The sequence below is a fragment of the Dendropsophus ebraccatus genome, chromosome 5, assembly GCF_027789765.1.
Source record: "Dendropsophus ebraccatus isolate aDenEbr1 chromosome 5, aDenEbr1.pat, whole genome shotgun sequence".
Taxonomy (NCBI): Eukaryota; Metazoa; Chordata; class Amphibia; order Anura; family Hylidae; genus Dendropsophus; species Dendropsophus ebraccatus.
The window spans coordinates 128,003,540-128,025,882 of record NC_091458.1 but is presented as its reverse complement, the minus strand read 5'-3'; the positions used below and the strand labels follow the sequence as shown (position 1 = coordinate 128,025,882).

Genomic DNA, 22,343 nt, shown 5'->3' with positions numbered 1-22,343 from the left:
CGGTATATAGTATATACCGCTGATCGCTTGTACCGGGACCCCACAGGGGGGTCCCCGATGACTGCCCCATACTCTCCGCTACCTTCATTCATTTAAACTTTTCCATCCCTGCGAACAAACATCGTTTGTTCGCAGGGATGGCGGCGGCCATCTTGGAAATGATGGCCGCCGGGGGAGGGGGGGTTAGTGATTCCCTACTAGGGGGGGCTGATCTGGGGTCTGAGGGGACACTTATTTCATCTCCCCCCGCCGATTCACGGCGGGGGGAGATGAAAAGCAGCGGCGGCACCAGTAATCTCCTTTACCGACGGCCGCCGCTATAACGTTAATAGCGGCGATCGTCGGTAAGGGGGGGGGGGCGGGACGGACCCCACACACTGCCCCAACCCCTCAGCTACCTCCGCTATCTTATTCTCTGCCATCGCCGTAAAAAGCTGATGGCAGCAGAATAAGGACCCTTAGTGACCGCCGTAAAAAGCCGTATCGGCGGTCACTAAGGGGTTAAATTCATGATGACAAGCACGTGCATATAAAATACATGGTTTGTCACTTGACTCCTGTGCACTAGGCCTGCTCATCTCACCTGATCCTCTACAGCTCAAAGGGGTTATCCAGGTAACAAAAAAAAATATTCTAAACCATCCCCCTTCTCAATACAACCCTATCTTGCACCCTTTGCCTGCTTTTTCTCATTCTTATCTGCTCTGGATGTCTAAAATCCGCTACTGGGTTGTGTGATCTCCTCTCTGGGGGCCGGGTTAGCTGGCTATTGACATGGTAACCCGACCCCCAGGAGACATTATCTGCATAATCTCCATGCACCTGTGCTGCTTCCATAGACTTACATGTGTCCCTGAGCCTAGGTTTCTGTAAAAGAAACGTTATAGTTCTATCTCTGCTTGCTGTCAGTGAATGCAGGCATATGGACCTGTCTCTGTGTCACAGCTCTGTATATTGTAAGAGTTATGGATGTTCTTAGGGTCTGGATGGTCTAGAATGTTTTCATTCACAGTCAGTAAGAAGAGATAACCCCTTTAATAATATAACCTGGCCTGGATCCTATGACATCCTCATTATTGAGCTGAAGAGGGGCAGATGAGACTAACAGTTTGTTTCCATTAGCGCCGAAATAAAAGTTTTTACAAATAATAAAGACAAAGCATAAAGGTTCTACAGTTACAGTATGTGTGCACAGCATTTATTGAGGCCTATGCAACACTTACTGCAGATTTGTGTGGGTGGGGAGGTGGATCCCGGCAGATCAGCCAGATCACTGCATGCAAACCAAAGCGGTGGTCAGTAACCCAGACAATGAGCTGTCAACAAGGGGAGGATAAAATTTGCTAAATTTATGCAAAAATATTTAAGTTAATGTGCATTATAAGTTTAACTATATTAGTTAAGATAAGACTACCCCTTCAATATCCTATGGAGTTTTATTACGTTACACATGTAGTAGTCTTTTTTTGCAGCTGTATCTTCCTAATCTTTAAAGCGACTCTGTACCCACTTTGTGACCCCCCCCCCCCCCCCCCCCACAACTACTTATACCCTCTTTTAGTTGATAAGAAGTTCTTTTTCCTGGTATGTTTATCCATGCTGGTGTCGCTTTCCAGAGAGCGAAATTCATATTTTATTCAGGCTGTAGCCGTGCCAAAGAGGCGTGGCCTAGAGCAATCGTGCCCTAGGCCAGCGCCGCCTGTGTGATTATCCATCTCCCCCTGCCTCCCAATCCGCCCTCTGTCCAGCTGCACAGTATCAGCAGTCATTGCGCATGAGCCGCCTCCTGACCGCCCCTTCCCCCCCCCCCGGGTGCTGCTGCAATGACGTAGCTGGGTCCGCGCCGCCTCTCTGTTGTCCTCACAATGCTGCCTCTGCTCCATGTTTGTGATGCGCCCAACCTTTCCCCGCCCCTCCTGCACCACCTCGACAACCCCCCCCCCACTAAAAAACCATTGTGCTGCCAGCTCCCTGAATCAGCTGGTCCTCTTCTCCGCACATGTGCCGTTGTGCTACGATCCCACGCATGCACAGTGAAGCTACCGGTCTTGTGCGTTACTGCGCATACGCGGGATCGTAGCGCAATGGCACATGAGGGGGTGATGTGGGGAGCAGAAGATGGCTCCAAATCATGAGTGGGCAGATTGCAACAGAAAGTGAACGTACTCCACCAACCATCCCAGAGGAAGCTGTTGGTTACATATATATTGGGTGTGAAAAGTGACCCTTAGTTAAGTTCCATCTATATGTACACCCACTTTTATATTTCTAGGTATATTTATTGGTATTTTTTTCACAATCTCTTTGACAGTTGTCTTGTCCGAATCAGATAAATTTTTTTGCGCCTGCACCTTACCTGTGTTTTCTTTTTAGTATGTGATAAGATAATACCTGCTAGTATTTAAAGGAGAAAACTCATCTGGGACTCATATGGCATGTCCCTGCAATTATCCTCAGATCGAGGGCTTCCCAGTCCCTCTGGTGTGTTCACGGTTGCCAAAGGTGGTTGGAAAGCTGAAAAACAGCAGAAGTCATCAAGTAATACAATTTGCATAACCCCCAATGACTTTATTAGGAGTTGCGCGAACAGCATGGTCTGTGAGTAATGCTGTTTACGTAACTCCAATTAAAGGCAATAGAAGTTACACAAATTGTTTAATTCTCCATCTTCAGCTGTTAAGTTGCGCAAATTGTTCCCAAATTCCCAACCAACCAACACTGACAGTTGTGAACAAGTCCAGAGGTGGGAGTCACATCTAGGGGACACATATGCCTGGGGCATAACTAGAAATGGCTATCACCATAGCAAACTTTTGCACCCCCCCCAGTGTCTCAGGTGTCAGTCACTTGACACACTGATGACATACACACACACACACACTCTACTGACACGGATACACATTCCACTAACACCACTGACACAGACATACTCCACTGACACAGATATACAGACACAGTGGCTGACATACAGATACATATACTTACCGACACACAGCAGTTGCATCTTAGTCTTTCCCTTCTTCTGTAGTCAGCCTGATCCCCACATGTGTCACTTGACACAGGTCCTTCTCCTCGCTCTAAAGTGCTGGGTGCCCTAGTTTAGTGGGGGGCCCGGCTATAGTACATACTATTTCTGGTTAGCAAGTTCCAGGACAAAGGTCCTGAATGGCTAACCATTTATATTACAGGGCTAAGCAGGGCACCATGCCCCATGATGTGGCGTGCCCAGTAGCAGCCGCTATGGCAGTAGTTCCGCCCCTGCTTATGGCATATCCTGTATCCCTATATTTATTTATTTTATTTGCTGAACACCTCGCCCATCTATTTGTTGGAGTTTTGTACTATTTTAATTATTTTAATAATCAGATAATTTTTTCTTTTTATGAAATGATCTGTCACTGTATGCTTTTACGCTTTTCCTAAGAATCTAGGCTATTTGTCATTGCTCACTGTGTATTTTGACTCATTGAAAATATTCCCTTATGACTGGAGATAATATTCTAAATACCCATGGTTAATATATTTTCCTGTCGTGAAAAACATCCACATCTGGTAAGCCACCACTGACTGCGAGAGTGCCACCTGTTATAATGCAAAATGCTCTTTACAAGTCTAATTCTGTGGAAACAAAACACCAGCTGGTCAAGGAAAATCCACCTTAATTGACTTTTGAGCTATCAATTAAACTGTCTTAAAAGGATGAGGATAATACAGATGGTTTGTTGTGGATATTGGGATGGAATTGTACAGGAAGCAGGAATTGCACACCACCTAGACTACAACCATCAACAATGAGCATAAACCATGTCACCTCTAAAACACCGAATCCAGGGAAGAGTGAGGTTGTAATTAGCACAGAAAATACAGTCCAAATTAGACGACTATAATCATTACCTTCATGGTAAAGTGATTTCATGTACACTTGCCATCATTATTGTGTGATGCCGCCACATTTATTAGTAAGTACAACACCTGGGAGAATAAAGGGATTACCTCTAGGTACACAAATCTTTTTTTAATTGCTTAACAATTGGAAGGAAGAGCAGACGACGTAGGTTTAGTAAATGACATGAGATCATTAGTTCAGTGTGGTTTGTTAGGTTAAAATTTAAAGTATTAAGCTAGTCCCTTTGGGGGGGGGGGGAGTGTATATATATATAATTATTTATTTATTTATTTATTCCAAAACACTGAAATGACGACAACTTAAAGTCAGGGAATTATGGAAATCACAGGATCGATAGACATGGTAATGATATGCAAACGATAAAAGCAGGGAAATAAAATATTCAAAACCTCTTGATTTCTTCATTATCAAATATGAACACCGCCCACAGAGATACACATTTACATATGGCATGCTAACAATGAGGATATTAATGGTGTGATATATGTGCTTGTGGTACAGTATATGTCTGTGTGTGTGTGTGTGTGTAGGGTTAGCAAAATTAAGTGGGTTATCTGGTATAGGAAAAATAAAATTTAAATAAAACTATCACCCAAAGATGTATAACTTACTTATGTAGTGTTATTACTATTAATACTGGCTTCAGCGTGCATTTGCATGATTCATAACTGACAGGAAGTGGAAAATAGCAGAAATAATAATTAAAAAAGAGTATTGTCTACAGCTCCCTGGCTTCTTCCTCTCTTAGTAGACCCAGAATGCATTGCTTTCACAGCCCTCCCACCATGCCTACTTCCCTCCCCCATCACTCCTGTCAGTTCCTCAACCAAAATATCTAATTTCATTGCACAGTAAGGTTGCTTTATTCAGCAAAAGAAGGCAGTATGCTGTAATCACATCTCACTCTCCCTAAAGCTGTTCACCCAGTAAATTATTGAAAATAGCAAGACGACCAAGCAGTTAAGTTTTGTTGAAATTTGTCTCTTGACATGTCTCTTTTAACTTGATAAAGGGGTCCTTGTACCCTGAAACGCGTTGTTGTTGTCAAGACAATAAATGTACTTTTAATTAAGTACTAGTTTCTGCATCTATTTCTGAACCGCCGGTCAGTGCCTGAAGGGGTTTTGTTACCTCCACCATCCACCATGGGGATCTGACACCTCCACAGTGATCTCCAGTGCCCTGTGTCCCTTAGTGTCCCCCCCATCATCCTCTCCAGCAGCCACAGCCAGCACAGGTCTGGGAGTCGGGTCGTGACATCACTATTTTATTCAGGAAGTGAAGCCTTGATGCAGTAGTAAGTGCAGGGAAAAAGCACTTTATGTGCATTTCCCATAATAAGTGTATATAGGTGATTTACATAACTTTTGGGGGGCAATACAATACTTTAATAAAAAATTTCGCCGGACTTCTCCTTTAATTATCCACAAAACATGCTATAATCAATAATGTAAGTTTACATCTCTTCTGAGTTTCAGGCCAATGAAAAGCCTGGTGTTTAATACAAATTTCCAATACATTTTAAGTAAAGCTTGCCTACATCTGTAACAATGGTTTTATCTTTTTCTGTGTGCAAGAATGAAGAAAACTAGGTCTATACTGATGCATTATGTTAGGGGAATCTGTTACTGGGTTCATGGTGCCTTAAATGAGGGCAAAATAAACTAGTGACAAAAATGCTGAACTGAACGGTGTATTACTTACATCATTTTGTTCAGCCATTCTCCTGATATGCAGGAGAATAGGATTCTTGCCACATCCCGCCCTCCATCTTCTGATTGACAGTTGACTGCCTATAGACAGCATGCATAGATAACTGCCAATCAGCAGCTGGTGGGTGGAGTTTGCGGCTTCTCAGCATCCAGGACTACTGGGCTCATGCACATAATGGAGAGGACTACTTATTGTCCATGTTATTCAGGAGGATATCTCAGAATCAGCTGCACAGGACAATGTAAGTGATACATCATTCTGTTCAGCTTCCCTGTCACTAGTTTATGCTAGTGAGATAGGACAGCAGAGACCTACTGACAGTCTCTTTAAATTAAACATATTTTAAATGTACAAGCATTTCTGAAAATATATCATTCAAAAGCTATAGACTCACTTATCCCCTATGTACCTGCTTTATTTTAATAACATGTTGTCCTTGGTTATGGCCCATTGGACATCCACTAGGTTGGGTCACTCATGCTTGGTTCAGTGCAGTCTTATGATGTGTCCCATTAGAACAAGCAGTTGGTTTTCACTTCATATGTAAGCAAGGAAGTATGTGCACTGTTGCAGACTTTACAGAGGAAACCAAGTAGGGATCAGGTAATACATAGGGAAGAAATATTGTACAGGCATGTAAGATACTTTATTAAAAACAGCACATTTTCTCCTTTAAATATATGTACGTGATACACATCTGATTTTACCTTCTTTGCTTTATGACATACCCCTTTTAAGAACCACTTCTGTGTTGTGGGAAAATGATATGACACTGCTAAGAAATTAACCATATACATTTATTAATATCTGACAAATGTTTGTGTCTGACAAGATGTACTTTAAAGCATGTGTTCAGATTTATATATAGAATAAATTTACAGGGTATAAGAAGTAAAATAAACTTAACTGTCATGAACTGATCCAAAATTATAGCCTTAATTATTCACAATTTTGCCGCTTGTTATTGGATGTAATCGCCAACCTTGTGGACAGACTCCTATCCGCTAAGCCTTAGCTGATCTAGAATACAGCAGGTAGTTACACTTCCTAATTAAGATTACACTATTGAGCCTGGTGTCAAAAATAACACTCCCCAGAATGCAAATCACCAGATCGAGCTGTACACAGACATTATACCAACAAGAAATTCTGGCTGATTTTGGTTCTGAAACCTACAGAATACTCAAAGGGGTTATCCAGCAAAAATCTTTTTCTTTCAAACTAAAATCAGAAAGTTATATAGATTTGTAATTTACTGGACCACCCCTTTAAATCAGGGGTGGTCCAGTAATATAACTAACTTTTTGCATATTTATTTTATATGTAATATGTGTTCGTAGGGGGACTCATGCTATAAAGGAATGATGCTCATTAAAGCATTGAAACCATTGTTTACTATAAAGGTAACCTATTGAAAACAATTGGTGTTCTTGATCCATGAAAATACAAATAACTAACCCTATACGCTGGTGAGGCACATTTAAGAAAGGACTTATAGGCTGTTCAGACCTGTGTTTTTCATTAATGAAGAAAGCAGCCTCGGGGCGTGAGAATCAATAGCTAGTACAGGTTTCTCCATCTTCTTTATTTTTCATTCTTTGTCTTCTTTATATTCAAAGAAAATTAAAGGGATATTCCCGTTTTATCATGTTATCCCTTAGCCATAGGATTGGGGATAACAAGCTGATCACTGGGGGGTTGACTCCGGGGACCTCCACTGATCTTGAGAATGCGGACGTAATCTCCCTGCAATGAATAGTGCTCCATTCCTTCTCTATGAGGCCACCAAACGCTTTTGCGAGGAGGATTTATTTGTATATAGATATAATATTCACTTATATTTTATTTTTTTCTCTTAGCTAATGCACTCATTGCTGGGCAACCCAAAATGAGAGAGTTACCCAGGCACAGCACAGGTGCTTTGTGAGGGGGATAGGTCTCTGGGCAGGATCTGGGTGTCCAGACCTTCCCTCCTTCCCCCAGAGCTGTCTTTCCCATTGGGCAGGGTAGGCAGCCACCTGGGAGCCCATGCCTTGTAGGGGGCCCCCCTGTGCTCTAAATTGACTGTAAAACACTGACAAATCAGCAATTCGTTCCTCTGTCAATGTCATTCTCTCTGTGCTTTATAAATACCTGCGAGGAGAGGCCAATGGACTCCCACACTGCCCAATTACATCATCCTAATCATTGTGCGTGCACCGGGCTGGGCCTCAAAAGCAGTGAGAGAGTATAGCCTAAAGCTGGGCAGAGAAGCCAGTGGGCAAGTCCTGGTGTGTCAAGTGTATTTGTATGTGTATATTGTGAACATTTTATTGTAAGTGATTGAATTGGGCTAGGGGTGGTCTGTGGGAAGAAGTAGGGTGGTTTTGGATGTGCCTGGGAAGGTGGGAGGAGTCACAAGGATGTAAAGGTTTTATCAGTGGGGGTGGACGCTGGGGGTTATAGATAGTGACATCTCAGGAGTGGAGGCTGCTGAAGGTAATGGTGAGTTAGGCTGGGTTCACACACTGTTTTTGCAGTCTTTAACATATTTACTTTTAATATACACAAAAACATGGTCAACCACATTTTTGTGTACGCTAAAAAAAAAAAGAACACCTCTATTTTGAACCTTTTTTTTTAAATAATGGAATGAAACGATGCACACAATTGCACTCTTTTTTCCCATAAAATGTATATGTTAAACAAGACTACAAAAACGCAGTGTGAACCCTGCCCTAGGGTGCCTTCACACACACCAGATCCGCAGCAGATTTTATGGTGCAGATTTGATGCTGTGTTCAGTTATTTAGATCAAATCAGCTGCGGATCAAGGACTGCCAGGATTTGTTGACAGCAAACAAAAATCTAAAGAATTGTCCTTAGTTCTCTTTTCAGCTATTTGGTAACTTTTTTTGGAAATGGAACATGTGTTGTTAGTTCATCTTTTGGCAAAAATTTTTTGGTGCCATTCGACTAATAATACTGAAAAAAGGGTGGCAGTATTCCTGAATCTGCAGTTTGTGCACTCTTTGTGTGTTACGGTGATGAAAGAGTATCATGTGTGATGATGAATGGGACCATTGTAGATAAACGACTAGGAAATTGTTCTGTGAACCCTACTGCATACGGGGCTCTGAAGAAGACGGATGGTCACTGCACTTCTGCTAAGAAAGTCGCTTTGGCAGATAAGGTTTCTATTTTTACAGCATTGAAGTTGGACTGACTGGCGCAGGATACCTTTCTCTGATAAGTCACATTTTCTGCCTCATTGATCGGATGAACTTTGGTATGTTAGGTAAGAAACATATATTTATATGAGAAATATATACACTCACCGGCCACTTTATTAGGTACACCTGTCCAACTGCACGTTACCACTTAATTTCTAATCAGCCAATCACATGGCGGCAACTCAGTGCATTTAGGCATGTAGACATGGTCAAGACAATCTCCTGCAGTTCAAACCGAGCATCAGTATGGGGAAGAAAGGTGATCTGAGGGCCTTTGAACGTGGCATGGTTGTTGGTGCCAGAAGGGCTGGTCTGAGTATTTCAGAAACTGCTGATCTACTGGGATTTTCACGCACAACCATCTCTAGGGTTTACAGAAAATGGTCCGAAAAAGAAAAAACATCCAGTGAGCGGCAGTTCTGTGGGTGGAAATGCCTTGTTGATGCCAGAGGTCAGAGGAGAATGGGCAGACTGGTTCGAGCTGATAGAAAGGCAACAGTGACTCAAATAGCCAACCGTTACAACCAAGGTAGGCAGAAGCGCATCTCTGAACGCACAGTACGTCCAACTTTGAGGCAGATGGGCTACAGCAGCAGAAGACCACACCGGGTGCCACTCCTTTCAGCTAAGAACAGGAAACTGAGGCTACAATTTGCACAAGCTCATCGAAATTGGACAGTAGAAGATTGGAAAAACGTTGCCTGGTCTGATGAGTCTCGATTTCTGCTTGAACATGACAATGAGTTCACTGTACTCAAATGGCCTCCACAGTCACCAGATTTCAATCGAATAGAGCATCTTTGGGATGTGGTGGAACGGGAGATTCGCATCATGGATGTGCAGCCGACAAATCTGCAGCAACTGTGTGATGCCATCATGTCAATATGGACTAAAATCTCTGAGGAATGCTTCCAGCACCTTGTTGAATCTATGCCACGAAGAATTGAGGCAGTTCTGAAGGCAAAAGGGGGTCCAACCCGTTACTAGCATGGTGTACCTAATAAAGTGGCCGGTGAGTGTGTATATATATATATATATATATATATATATATATATATAAATATACATATAATAAAGATGAAGCTTTTGTAAAATGATGTGCCGCTGGATGTATTTTTTTCTGGAATGATATATAGATCTATGTATAAGCTGAGCATCACCTGATTAGATGTGTATTGGAAGCCTGACGGACCATAGAGAGCATGGGACCAGTAGTGTCAGTAAGTTACCTACTGTGGACTAAGGTTTCCAAGTACCTTGGCCTCCTGAGGAAGCATCTACATACATGCGAAATGCACATCAGGGCCTGGAGCCATCTCAGCATTGATCATGGGTAAGATCCAATGGGATATTTACGTACTTGCAGTATGGGTCATTAAGTGGATGGGTTTTTTTCACTGCTCATATCCATTAACTAACTGTTGCCATCAACAGTCTACACTTAGTACGCAGTTTGGTGCAATGTGAGTTAATTATTAATGTGCAATACTTATTGTAATCTGTGAGGCAATAGTTATTGTCCAACGTGATTGATATTTCCCATGGTTGAGTGCCTGGAAGGTGCTATTTTTTGTATGGGGTCTCTTTCTGCACAGATTTTTTTCATGTTTTTCTTAGTTTATAACTGTACACTGTTGATGCAACGTCCATTATAGTCAATGAAAAACAAAAGGTATCTCGTCTTAGCCGCTGCTTGGCTAAGTCAGCAATTGTGGCATCTTGTGGCCATGCCTAATCCTGGAAGTGTTTGGCATCGGGATTGGGTCTCTGTAATAGCAACTGGGCTTGATGGGGGCTTGATCTTCAGAAATGTGTAGGTGCCAACTAAAGACTTTGAAATGCTGCTAGTCAACACATCTATAGATAAACTGAAATACGTGAATCTGACCGTCTGGGATTTATTAAGCAGGGATAGTGTTTGGCTAACAGAGGTAAAGGCCAATTTATAGCTATTATTTATATTAGCATTAGCCAAGACACAGGGGTGTAACTAGAAATGACTGGGCCCCATAGCAAATTTTTGATTGGGCCCCCCCCCCCTTCCCGACTGGCCACTAAGCTGTCAAGTGTAGTCATAACTGCCTTCAGTTAAAGAGGGATTTGTAGATCCCGGGAGGCCTGCTCAGACACCTGGTGCTGATAATAAGAGCTCAGGGGGACCAGTGTATTGTAGGAGCAGGTCACAGGGCCCCCTGATGCGGTGGGCCCCATAACAGCTGCTATGGCTGCTATGCCCCTGCTAAGACAGTCACTATTGGAGACACATATTGCAGGAAATATTATCTGCTAAATAATCAATCTGAAACTGTCTTTTAGTTACCCAGTAAATGGGTGCTCATTTCATACCCTTTGTACTGCACAGGAAAATTGGTAAACAAAGGGTCAGTCAATTTTGTCATGTTTGTATAACATAATCACATTGCAATCAATTATGAATTTTTTTTTTGTCCATTTACATGTAAATAAACTTCCATACATTGAACATGTGTTTTATCACCAGTTGCAAATCAGCATTAGAAAAAAAAATAATAATAATTCAGAAACTGCACCTCTCTCGTCCATGGACTATGTCAAGTATTGCAGTTTAGCACCAGTTTTCTGTCACCATGAGACCCACTACAATCCCGAGCTACATCCATGGGGATTGCGCACCAGTGGAGTCCTCCCCCCGGCTGGCTGAACATCCAACTGTTTGGTTTCATAGACTGTAATGAAGTGACAAAGTTGGATTTGATTGAACGCATGCCACTGCACACTCTACCTGGCTGTATCTTGGGATCACAGCAGGTCTCTGCAATGACAAATGACAGTAATGCTCTAACCTTGATAACCCTTTTAATTGTCTATAAAGTAAAATCCCAAATATCAAATAAAATCCCATATGTCAAATATATCAGTTTGATAGAGCTCTTATAAAGTAAGAGGAGCTTGAACAAACCAATATTAGCTGAAGACACACTACAAAATCTTTACAGGGGTTAAGCCAGCCAGGCTGGTGGTACTGGGGACAAGGGCAGCAAGCTGAAGAAAAATGCACTGGTAGAATGTGCACTTTGACATTGTGATAACATATGGACACGCTCCATTGATTTCATGCCGTACACCTAATGATACAAACCAATTCAACAGACCTCAGGTAAAATTTGTAGTCATTTGTAATAAAGTAGTGTTTCTCAATTACAAGTTGCATTCAGCTTAGGTGACAGTCCAGGATTTATGAGGGTGGTTGGTGTGATTAATTAAACTGTAGAAATACCAGCTCTGGAAGCCGGATGACCTGTAAGGCTTCATTTTCTATTATTCTGTATTTTAATATCTGCAGAAAACGCAGAATAAAAAGTCACTTTGGTTTAGTAGGTTTGTTAAGCATAGTAGGTAAGTGAGATCCATAAAAAGCATGGGTCTTTGTGTTTTTGGATATGTGGAAACCCCAACTGCTGGACCTATATATACGGACAAGAAGAGAAAGGAGTTGCTGCACCTCACACCTATGGATGACATTAATGCCTCTCGGCTACATTTAAAAACTAACGCCAGGATGTTGGTATATAATTTGATCAAACCATATTGCCTCATGTACCATGTGCAGGCTCCCTGGTTCACATGAGTCCCTACACTAACTCCACACTTTGTCGGTCCGCGACTGCAAGCAGGGAAGGGAGGCCATAGAATGGCCCTGCAACCCCAATGTCACAGGACCAAACCCCAAGGGCCCCCCCAAACCCAGCAGCCACCGCTGGCAGAGAAAGGGGCCACCAAGCAACACATGTGTGAACAAGATCTTATTACTCACTATTGCTCCTGCAGGTAGAATGGGAAGAATAAAATCTGCTTGCCATGTGTGCACAGGTGCTTCCTGCTAATTAGGGTCACATGTGTCTTACAAAGAGGAGTGCTAGCACTCAGAAAAGAGAGAAATAAAATACGGTTAGGGACTTATGTGTATCAGAGACCTGCACGTGGTACATGAGGCAATATGGTTTGATCAAATTATATACTAACTTCTGATGTTGGTTTTTAATGTAGCTGAACAAGCTTTCGTTTCTCTACCATGGGTGCTATGTGCAGCCATTTCTGTCCTTTAGGCTTGTGCTGGACCTATATATAAATGCACTGTTTTAGAAATATTAGTATCAAAAATCTTTAGCAAGCAATATAACGAACAGGTAGGTACATTGGGATACTGCCAAAAAGGTATGTTGACACATATTGCGGCATTGCGTTGGTGTTGCCATTGGATTCAGCAGACTAAACATAGTCTAATGATAAGTATGTTTGGTCTGTTTTACACTTGTATCACAAAGAATAGTTGACTGCCATTTTGAGACCCTTAAATAAAACATGTACCATCATAAAAAAGATCAATCATAGTTTACTTATGTTTGATATATAGAACCCTATAGCTATACCGTGCCGCCATATACATTGAGCACATTTTTTTTTTTCAGTGCTTTTGTTTTTTTTTGTTTGTTTTTTTTTCACTTTTTTTTCTTCTTTTTTTGGAGGTGGTGGTGGAGGCACAATTGGTAAGCATATGTATATAGTGTTAGGACTGGTCAGGGTACACAGAAAACACAGACAAATGCAATGAGGTAAACAGAAACAGGTAAACAGGTAAAAAAAACAAACAGAGGACCAAAATAACAGACCAAATCAATAGGCAAACCACGTAGTCAGGGGCACAAGCTAAAGTCAGGAAACCAATGAGAAAAGATAGCTAGAACAAAGCTAGTATAGGCACACAAGAGCAATCCTATAGCAGGTGTAAGGCATAGGAAATGGCAGAGTTTTAAATTATACCACGTCACGGTCACAGAGGTGATTGGAGAAGAGAAACAAGAACCCAGAGAGGAGGAATAGGTTGCCTGTCACTATGCAAGGCAGGGTGTTACCTATATACTTGCTGGAAGAAATCCTTCCAGAGAATAAATGAGAGTAATTCGAAAAATTAAAGCAATTCTGTACCCACAATCGGCCCCCCCCCCAAAAAAAAAACAAAAAAAAAACAACAACAACTGATTGTACCATAGCATAGCTGCTTTTAAGCCAAGATTTGTCCTGGGGTCCGTTCAGCAGGTGATGCAGTTATTGTCCTAAAAACTTTTAAACTGTCTAAACACTGGACATGTGCTGGATAGTTAAGCCCCATGTGCAATGTTTAGACAAGTGATGAATAAGAGAAATACAGCCCTGGGGCATTCCTATCGATGGGGGTCAGGAGCCAATGGCTTCTTGTCCTATCAAGCACAGCACTGCATTTAACTACATACACTACTGATTATGGGCACATACTTTCAAAGAGCCAGATACTTGCCCCATTGCTGACACTGGTTTGGGCTGGCAATCAGCACATCCGGAATTCCAGACAGTCTTGGGATGCACATCTTTAGCTGTCTGGATGCTCCTATGGGATTCTATGGGGCATTTGTGCTTAAGTTCCAGACCAAAATAGGACATGTCCTATAATGTCCAGATCTTTTTTTTTGGAAACGGCCGTTTGTGCTCAACAGAACCCTATGGGTCAGAAAATCTATCCAGATTTCCTAAAAAGGACTCGGGATAGATTTTCCTGACGTGTGCATGGGACCTTAGCTAGCAGAAGTCAACTTTAGTGTGGTAAAGGGTGCCTGTAGCCTTGGGAGCCCTGCTGCAAGCTCTGCCACCCTTATAGCTACACTACTGATCATGAGATTACTGGCTTAGACAAAAACATGGAGCCCCGTGGAGAGGATGGATACAGCCTGAGGACCGCCTGGAAAACTGGGATACAACCATAGCCATAGGCTGTATCCCAGTTTTCCAGGCGGTCCTCAGGCTGTATCCACCCTCTCCACGGAGCAGGCAGACAGTGGGAATCAGAAGCCGATAATTCAGGTTCATACTAACCCGAACCTCGGCCGGTTCGCTCATCCCTAGTGTCTATGTCTAGTCACCTAGTGGTTACGATAGCCCGTTGCAATCTACAGTATTGAGTTTGTAGCATGAGAAATCAGAATCCTTAATTCATGAATGGTAAGGGTGGACATATCTGTAGCATGAGAAGATGCAAGCTTGCAGACTTAAAGAAGCAGTTCACAAAAAATTATTATTGGCCCCCGTGGTAGGTGCTGGCACTTATACTCACCACAGCTGATCGGTGTCCCGCAGCACAGCTTTGTTCCGGTCCTGTGGCGCTCACTTCTGCCTCTGCTGTGACTCCTCTTCTATGTCCTGTGATTGAACGCCGGAAGTTACGCGCTTCCATAGAGAATGCTTGAAAGTGCATGAGTTCCAGCGTACAATCACAGGAGACAGAAGAGGAGACACAGCAAAGGGGGAAGTGAGCGCGCGCCGGATTTCAACGGCACCGCGGGACACCAATTAGCTGTGGTGAGTATACGTGCCAGCGCCTACCGGGGGGGGGGGGCAATAATAATTTTTTGTGAACTCTGCTTCTTTATTTTTCATCTATTCCTCCAAGTTTGTTACCTAATGCCAAGCCTTAGGAGGGCAGTACACCACCCACCTAAGACCATGCACAAGGCATAACACAGGTTGTCGGGTCTTACACTGTATATGTCTTTAAGAAGTCATGCAGTATTTTTACAGTGCAAACATTGAAGCCGGTGGAAGGAACACAAAACCAGCTCCTTTTAAGAGCATGTATAACTAACAAACCACTAAAAGGTCAACAGACATAAATTGGGCAAGGTATATGCATTTGGCCTGTATTGTAAATACTCTAGAATGCCAAAGACAGTGTCTCTTTATACCGATATCAGTGTAATACCTGTGACATTTCAAAATGTTAATTACCAATGTATCATAGGAAACACGTCTGTTTAGACGTTAGACAGAAAACAACTGTCATCATTAGGCTTATGGTATACCTTATCCCTCATCCCACAATATTCTCAGAAACAAGTTCAGTGCATTTTTTTTTTGTAAGTTCAAAAAACACAGTATTTATGAGTATAATGAACCTTCCACTGTTTCTCCCTCTCTGACATAAACCCAATATTCCTCCAGGATATAGCATAGACATACCTTTACTGCCCAACACTAAGCCTTATTTACACATTCAGTGATTTTTTAGGTCTGCATATAGGTCCGCTATTTTTATTCTGTGATCTGTGAAAAATTTGACCTGTACTGCATCCACATCTGATGCTCCAAAAATGTTGAACTGGTAAAAAAAAAATAAAAACTGAGCTAGTTTGCTTAGATTTGATCCATGACATTGTGAAAACATGGATTCCATAGACTTCTATTGGCTAATCACGATCCGCACTAGGGCATGTCCTATCTTGTCACGGAATGGATTGCAGATCCGTGAAAAAGCGGAACACGTGAATAGCACAATAGAAATCAATGAGCATTATGGTGTGTTTACACGTAACGATTATCGTGCGAATTTGCGCGATAACAATCCAATTCGAACGATAATCGTACGTGTAAACGCAGCGAACGATCAAACGACGAACGAGAAATCGTTCATTTTGATCTTACAACATGTTCTCAAATCGTCATTCGCAAAAAAATCGCAGATTGTTCCGTGTAAACAGTCGTTCGCCGATTTAACCAATGTGTGAGATAAGCTTAAGCGATCGCAAAACGAATTTTCCGCACGATGTATCGTTCCGTCTAAACGCTGATCGTTATGGAAAAAAAATTGTTACTTCGACATCGTTAATCGTACGAGCGGGCCAATTATCGTTTCGTGTAAACGCAGCATTAGGTAGAACCATGAGTGCTGATCTGCAATTACAGACAACTTTGCGGGACGTGGGATTAAGGCCTAACATGATTTGTTGAATAATTCCTCTTTTCCTGATTTTCATGTAAAAAAAACCTATGTTTATTGGTTATGCAAATTGAAACTTTGTTATAGTAATAAACAATTGGATTATAATTGGGTTAACAAATGAGTGGATAATTTTGTAACAGCCAACTAACCTAGAATTCTAATTCTTGCTTTTCATATCATGTACACATTCCTCTGTAGTCTTTTTTACACATTACCATGTTATGGAGGATCCTACAAGTCTATGGTTTGAATTAGAAACTCATTTAGAAAAATATATATATACATATCTTTTAGTGCTTTGCTTTAGGGGCTATCTGTCATGACTATGCCTGATAAACCTTGGTTTCGAGCTTTGATCACCAGCTATGGCTGTTGCGACAGTTGTTACATTTTCGCTAGCTGTCCTTATGTCTGTATTTCACTAGTGTGAACATGGTTTGTTTCTGCTTTGGCTTAAAGCGTCTCTGTACCCACAATCTCTCCCACCCCAAACCACTTGTACCTTCAGATTGCTGCTTTTAATTCAGGATCTGCCCTGGGGTCTGTTCAACAGGTGATGCAGTTATTGTCCTAAAAAACAACTTTTATATTTGCAGCCCTGTGCCAATAAAATAGGTGCATCTACCTTCCCCCCCCCCCCCCGACACAACGCTTCTCCCCCTGATTCACAGATGTGTCTCTCTTCTTGCTTGTTGCATCCCTAAAATGTTGTGCTGTGTCTGTAAGTCATTCATTTGTCAATTTGTCTGACGAAGGGATCTTTTAATCCTGAAAGCTCATAATTATAACACTTTTTTGTTGGCCAATAAAGGTATCACTCCTACTTTGATCGAAAGTATTTACCACCATATGGATTTTTCTGGCTAACACAGTACCATACAATTTTTTCTCGTTCACAATTCAACTTTTTGTGAGATTTGGATTATGGATTTTACAGTAGTAGCAAAGCTCTTTGCTGGGATCGGTTATCGGCTTGTCAGACGGCTGTCTTTGAATTCCATGCCACTCTGCTCCAGGTGTCTGGAAAAGCTGGATCCAGTCTTGGGAACTTTGACGAGCATGTTCAGGCTTGTTCAAACCCAAACTCTCGGCATATGATTACCGGTGGCTGATGAAGGTAGATGCGGTCTAAAGCTGTATACATGCTTTCGAGGTGGCCTTAGGACTGTATCCAACTTCTTCAGCCACTGGTAATCAAATACAGAGCATTCAAGCTTGAGGTTCACTCATCTCTAGTCATCACCATTGCCGTTGCAAAGTTTAGCCATATATATGAAATGCAATGGCACACACACATGGGCTCATACTGTTGTGTGCTAGAACTTTTACCAATGGGAGTTTTTATTTCCCTAACAGATTCCATGGGAGTAGAAGCACCGCACAATCCCGCATAAAAAAAAAAAATCATATAGGTATGTATACGAGGTATTCAGCAGTGCCAAGTACTATGGACAATTATTGCTTGATATGGATACAATATCAACCAGTAGGATAGCTTTCTTAAACTAAAAACACAAAGTCCTATGTGGTAGGACTTTGTCTAATATATTATCTACTGTATACAGAATTATTCAGATGCCTCCTAGAAGTGGCAAAATAGGAAATGGAGGGGAAAACCTTAAAGTGTCCCTGTCGTTATAACTTTCAAAATCTCAATCAAATGCAGATGTGAAATGAAACAAGTTTGCAATTTAGATTTTTTTTTTTTTATCATGCTATAAAACAAATTCTTGTATCCAGGTCCAGTCTCCTTGAAAAAAACTGATTTAACAAAGTGGGGGACATTTATTAATTTTCACTATTTTATGCCGACTTTTCCTACGCTTATCAAGATTAACTTTGCTTGTAGGCCAGTCTTAAATTAGGCCCCAACCCTTTGTCCCCGCAAGAATTCACTAAGAGGTGCATGCCTCCTGGTGAATCTGGCCGTCCATGCGCCCGACCCTGTGCCTGGTGCAAAAAATCTACACCTGATGGAAGCAGATTTGAATCATGATTTACGCTTGCGCACAGGCGTAAATCATGATAACTGAGGAGCAGCCTTGCTGTGTACCCCTCCCCCCTCCAATGGGCGGGGAATACGACGGTCGTAGACCAGGGAGAAGGCGCAAATCTGTGCCTTCTCCCTGGTGTACTCCTCAGACGTAAGCTTCATGAATGTCTCCCAGGAAGTCTGACCAGTACAGAGTATCATGGCTCAATGTGTCCGTCAATCACATGACTGCCTTCCCTGTGAGTGGTCAGATGACCTGGGAAACACGGGACTTCCTGTGTTTAGACTCTTTGGAAAAAAACTGTCAGAACACAGGAAGTGCCGTGATAACTACAAAAAGAAAAAATAATAATAATGACTAGAGATGAGTGAACCGGGTTCAAGTCGATCCGAACCTGAACATTCGGCATTTGATTAGCTGGCGCTGCTGAACTTGGATAAAGCTCTAAGGTTGTCTGGAAAACATGGATACAGCCAATGACTATATCCATGTTTTCCACATAGCCTTAGGGCTTTATCCAAGTTCAGCAGCCACCGCTAATCAAATGCCGAAAGTTCAAGTTCGGATGGACTCGAGCATGCTCCAGGTTCCCTCATCTCTAATAATGACTGTAAATTGCAAACTTGCTTTTTATCACATCCTCTGCTGATTTAGATTTTGAAAGTTATAATTTCAGTGTCACTTTAACTCTTTATTAGAATGGATGAATTATCTTATTTCTAGGGATATTTTCCACCACTTGAAAAAGAAACACAAAGCAAAAGCTCCTCTGATCGTCCAAACCGCTTTACATAAGTCACACGTCCACATCTTTACTAACAACATAGGAAAATGTTTGCACATCAGAAGATGTGACAGAATAGAGCTGAATTTAGTCATATGTGACAGGGTCACCAAAGTACATTATTGAAACATGCCCTGGAGTTCGGAACAAGTCGTCATCTAATCTTAGGCCAAACCACTGTCAGTATATTTCCGTCCACAGAGTATATTTCCGTCCCTGTTTTATATGCAACTGTTGCATCTATCAATAGTTTTAGTCATGTCTGCGATTCATACAGGAAGAAGCAGGTAAGGACTACTCTACAAGCACACACATAGATGAGGGTTGTGCTTAGCAGTTCCATTTGAGCAGTGATGTCTACAAGTTATTATGCTAAACCAGGATTAACCTAGTCGCGAAGTGGCAAATCATTAGATTGAACTGACTGTTTACCTGGCATGTGTAAAAATACAAAAAGTAATTTCTTTAGAGACTAAAAAAAAGAAAAAGTGCAGAGATTCTCTTCTTCCCAAAAGATAATGGTAAATGAAATTGAAAAGCAAATATATGTCCTTTCATCTCCGAGCTGTGGATGTGGCTCAGCTGTTAGGAGCCTGCAGGTAATAACAGATCCATGAGTTGCAAATACAAATCGTGCCATCTCCACAAAGCACCCCTTGTAATCATGGCTGATATCATCAAGAACAAAAATACACTTAGACGTTTCCTAAAGTGCGCTGGTGGATGCTATTTATTGACACAGGATGCATCCAGTTACAAAGGCAAGTAATCCACTTTTAGGATTAGATAATTACATCCAAGCAATTGGACTAATGTAACATATGCACATTGTAATATCGTTCCAATAGAAGCAAATTCACCTTGTCATATGAGGCATCATCTCAGGTGAGTGGATTGGAAGTTGTGCCTTTCCATTAATAAAAGCAAGATATATCTGGCTGCCGTATGACATCTATTCAGATATATTCAGCCATACGCATGTCAGATTTCTATTGGGCAGAGCAGGAAGCCTCCAGAGATGAATTACATTCTAGGCCTGGAAATCTCCCATCATGTGATTGGATCCCTCAATGTGGCACAGATTCTGGCCTAACAGGAGGCTTACAGGGGCAGCTCATCGGGTTCTTTACAAATCTGTTATGAAGTGAATTGGCCCTTCTGAAGAGGTAGACATAATATATATATTTATTTACTAAGTGTGTGTGTATATATATATATTTAGTAAGTGTATATATATGTGCAGAGAATTATTCCAAATCATGGTACATCATGAGTATATAAAGCCAATACATTTCTAAATCTCTATGATTTGTACATTTCCCCATGAAAAGTTGTGTATCGCACGTTTTGTGTCAACATGAAACTATACACGGACTGTATGAATTTAACCATTGCCGACAATGGTCCTGACGATCGTCAAGAAGCTGCCCATACATAAATATGTTTCTGCCGTTCTGAAGTGAGATGCTATGCCAGGAGCATCCTCCGAAAAGGTTTTCCGTCTGCGATCAGTCTATCCTTCAGCCTAAAACCCATCTACGAATCTTAATAACATGGTCTGAATAACAATATCTGGGAATCTGCAGGAAAAAATATTCAACAGTTGCTGACATAGAAATCCTCTATTAACAATAGACAGGGGATTCTGCTCTCTATCAAGGCAGAGCTGTTTTATAAGAAGCTGGCAGGCACCTTTAGCAGATCAGCAGAGCTAAAGCAGTTACAGTCTGACATTGAATGAAAATCTCCGCTCAGCCAGGCAACATAGGATGCATCCCTCTCCTTAACTCAGCATTGTGCATGGTGCTCGGCACTAGACAGCAACTGGTGGCTTTATAAACAAACCGTTCATCTTCGGTTGACTCCAATATAAGATTGTAAGACATGCTTGTTAGACCTTTTTCCTTAGCAGAGTCCCCATAAGGAACTTGAACCATCAAAGCCAATATCATTTACCTAGTAGGGCAACAGATGGTCCATACAATGCGAATAAACATAACTATGAAACAACTGGAGCCACATGTGTAGTTTATACCTTACAACGTTTGTACAGCTATATTATTATTGTATGATGTTAGCTTCGCCTAATCACACATGTAAGATTCCCTGTGTTACCTATGGATAAATGGTAGTAAAAAAAACTACTATTATGACTTATTTAGAAGTTAGAATATCACCCAAATTTCATGAATGCAAAGCAAGTTATCGCACTATAACTCAACAGGGCACGATGCCCCACGTGACATGAAAAATTGGCACACCTGTCAATCGATACAGTAATGTAGTATTCATGCAACTTACTGCAGTCGTCTGAATCATATCCATCCAGGTCCACTTCCTCCTCATGTTTAGAAGGTAGTGCGGTAGTGGCCATGGTCGTAGAAGCTGCTCCATATGCCCCAAATAATTTGTCCACATCTTCCTCTTCCTCTTTGGAACTTTCTGATGGGCTAACAGACGGTTGGCTCACGTTAGATTTTAGGGAATTACTACGGGTTACGGTGGTGGGGATACCGCGAGGAAAACGGGGGAAATAGTCAGATATTTGTTTGATCGGCTTGATGGGACCTGGGCAAACATCAATGGCCATATGCTCCTGGATGCTTATGGTCATTTTCTCTCCTTTTCGGAGTGTCATGCATGCGATTCTGTTCCAAAGCCCAAACCAGAGAATGGATTGCAGAAAGAGAGTGGTTTTACTGAAGTTCAACTACATAAAGAAGCAAATATTTTCCTTGCAAAAAAAAAAAAAAGAAGATCGGAGATGCTGCTGTAGGGGATGTTGTTCTCTCGCTTGGACTTTCAGACACCTTTCACATAGTGTCTATAGCTTTCTGCAGCCACAAACGATCCTTATCCTCCCAGTGACTGCTAATCCTAAGCGTAAGGGAGAGAAGAACTGACAGGCAGGAGGGGTGTGTGTATTGGGTGATGTCACTTGTTAGCA

The 22,343-nt window shown here is 41.8% G+C and overlaps 1 protein-coding gene across 1 annotated transcript in view; it reads right to left on the bottom strand.

Moving 5' to 3' along the window:
• Window positions 1-22,034, bottom strand: part of DOC2B (double C2 domain beta) — a 370,017-nt gene extending 347,983 nt beyond the window's left edge. Inside the window, exon 1 of the mRNA XM_069971208.1 lies at window positions 21,698-22,034. Within this exon, the coding sequence (XP_069827309.1) occupies window positions 21,698-22,034 (337 nt within the window). The remainder of the gene's footprint in view (window positions 1-21,697) is intronic.
• Window positions 22,035-22,343: the final 309 nt, after the last annotated feature.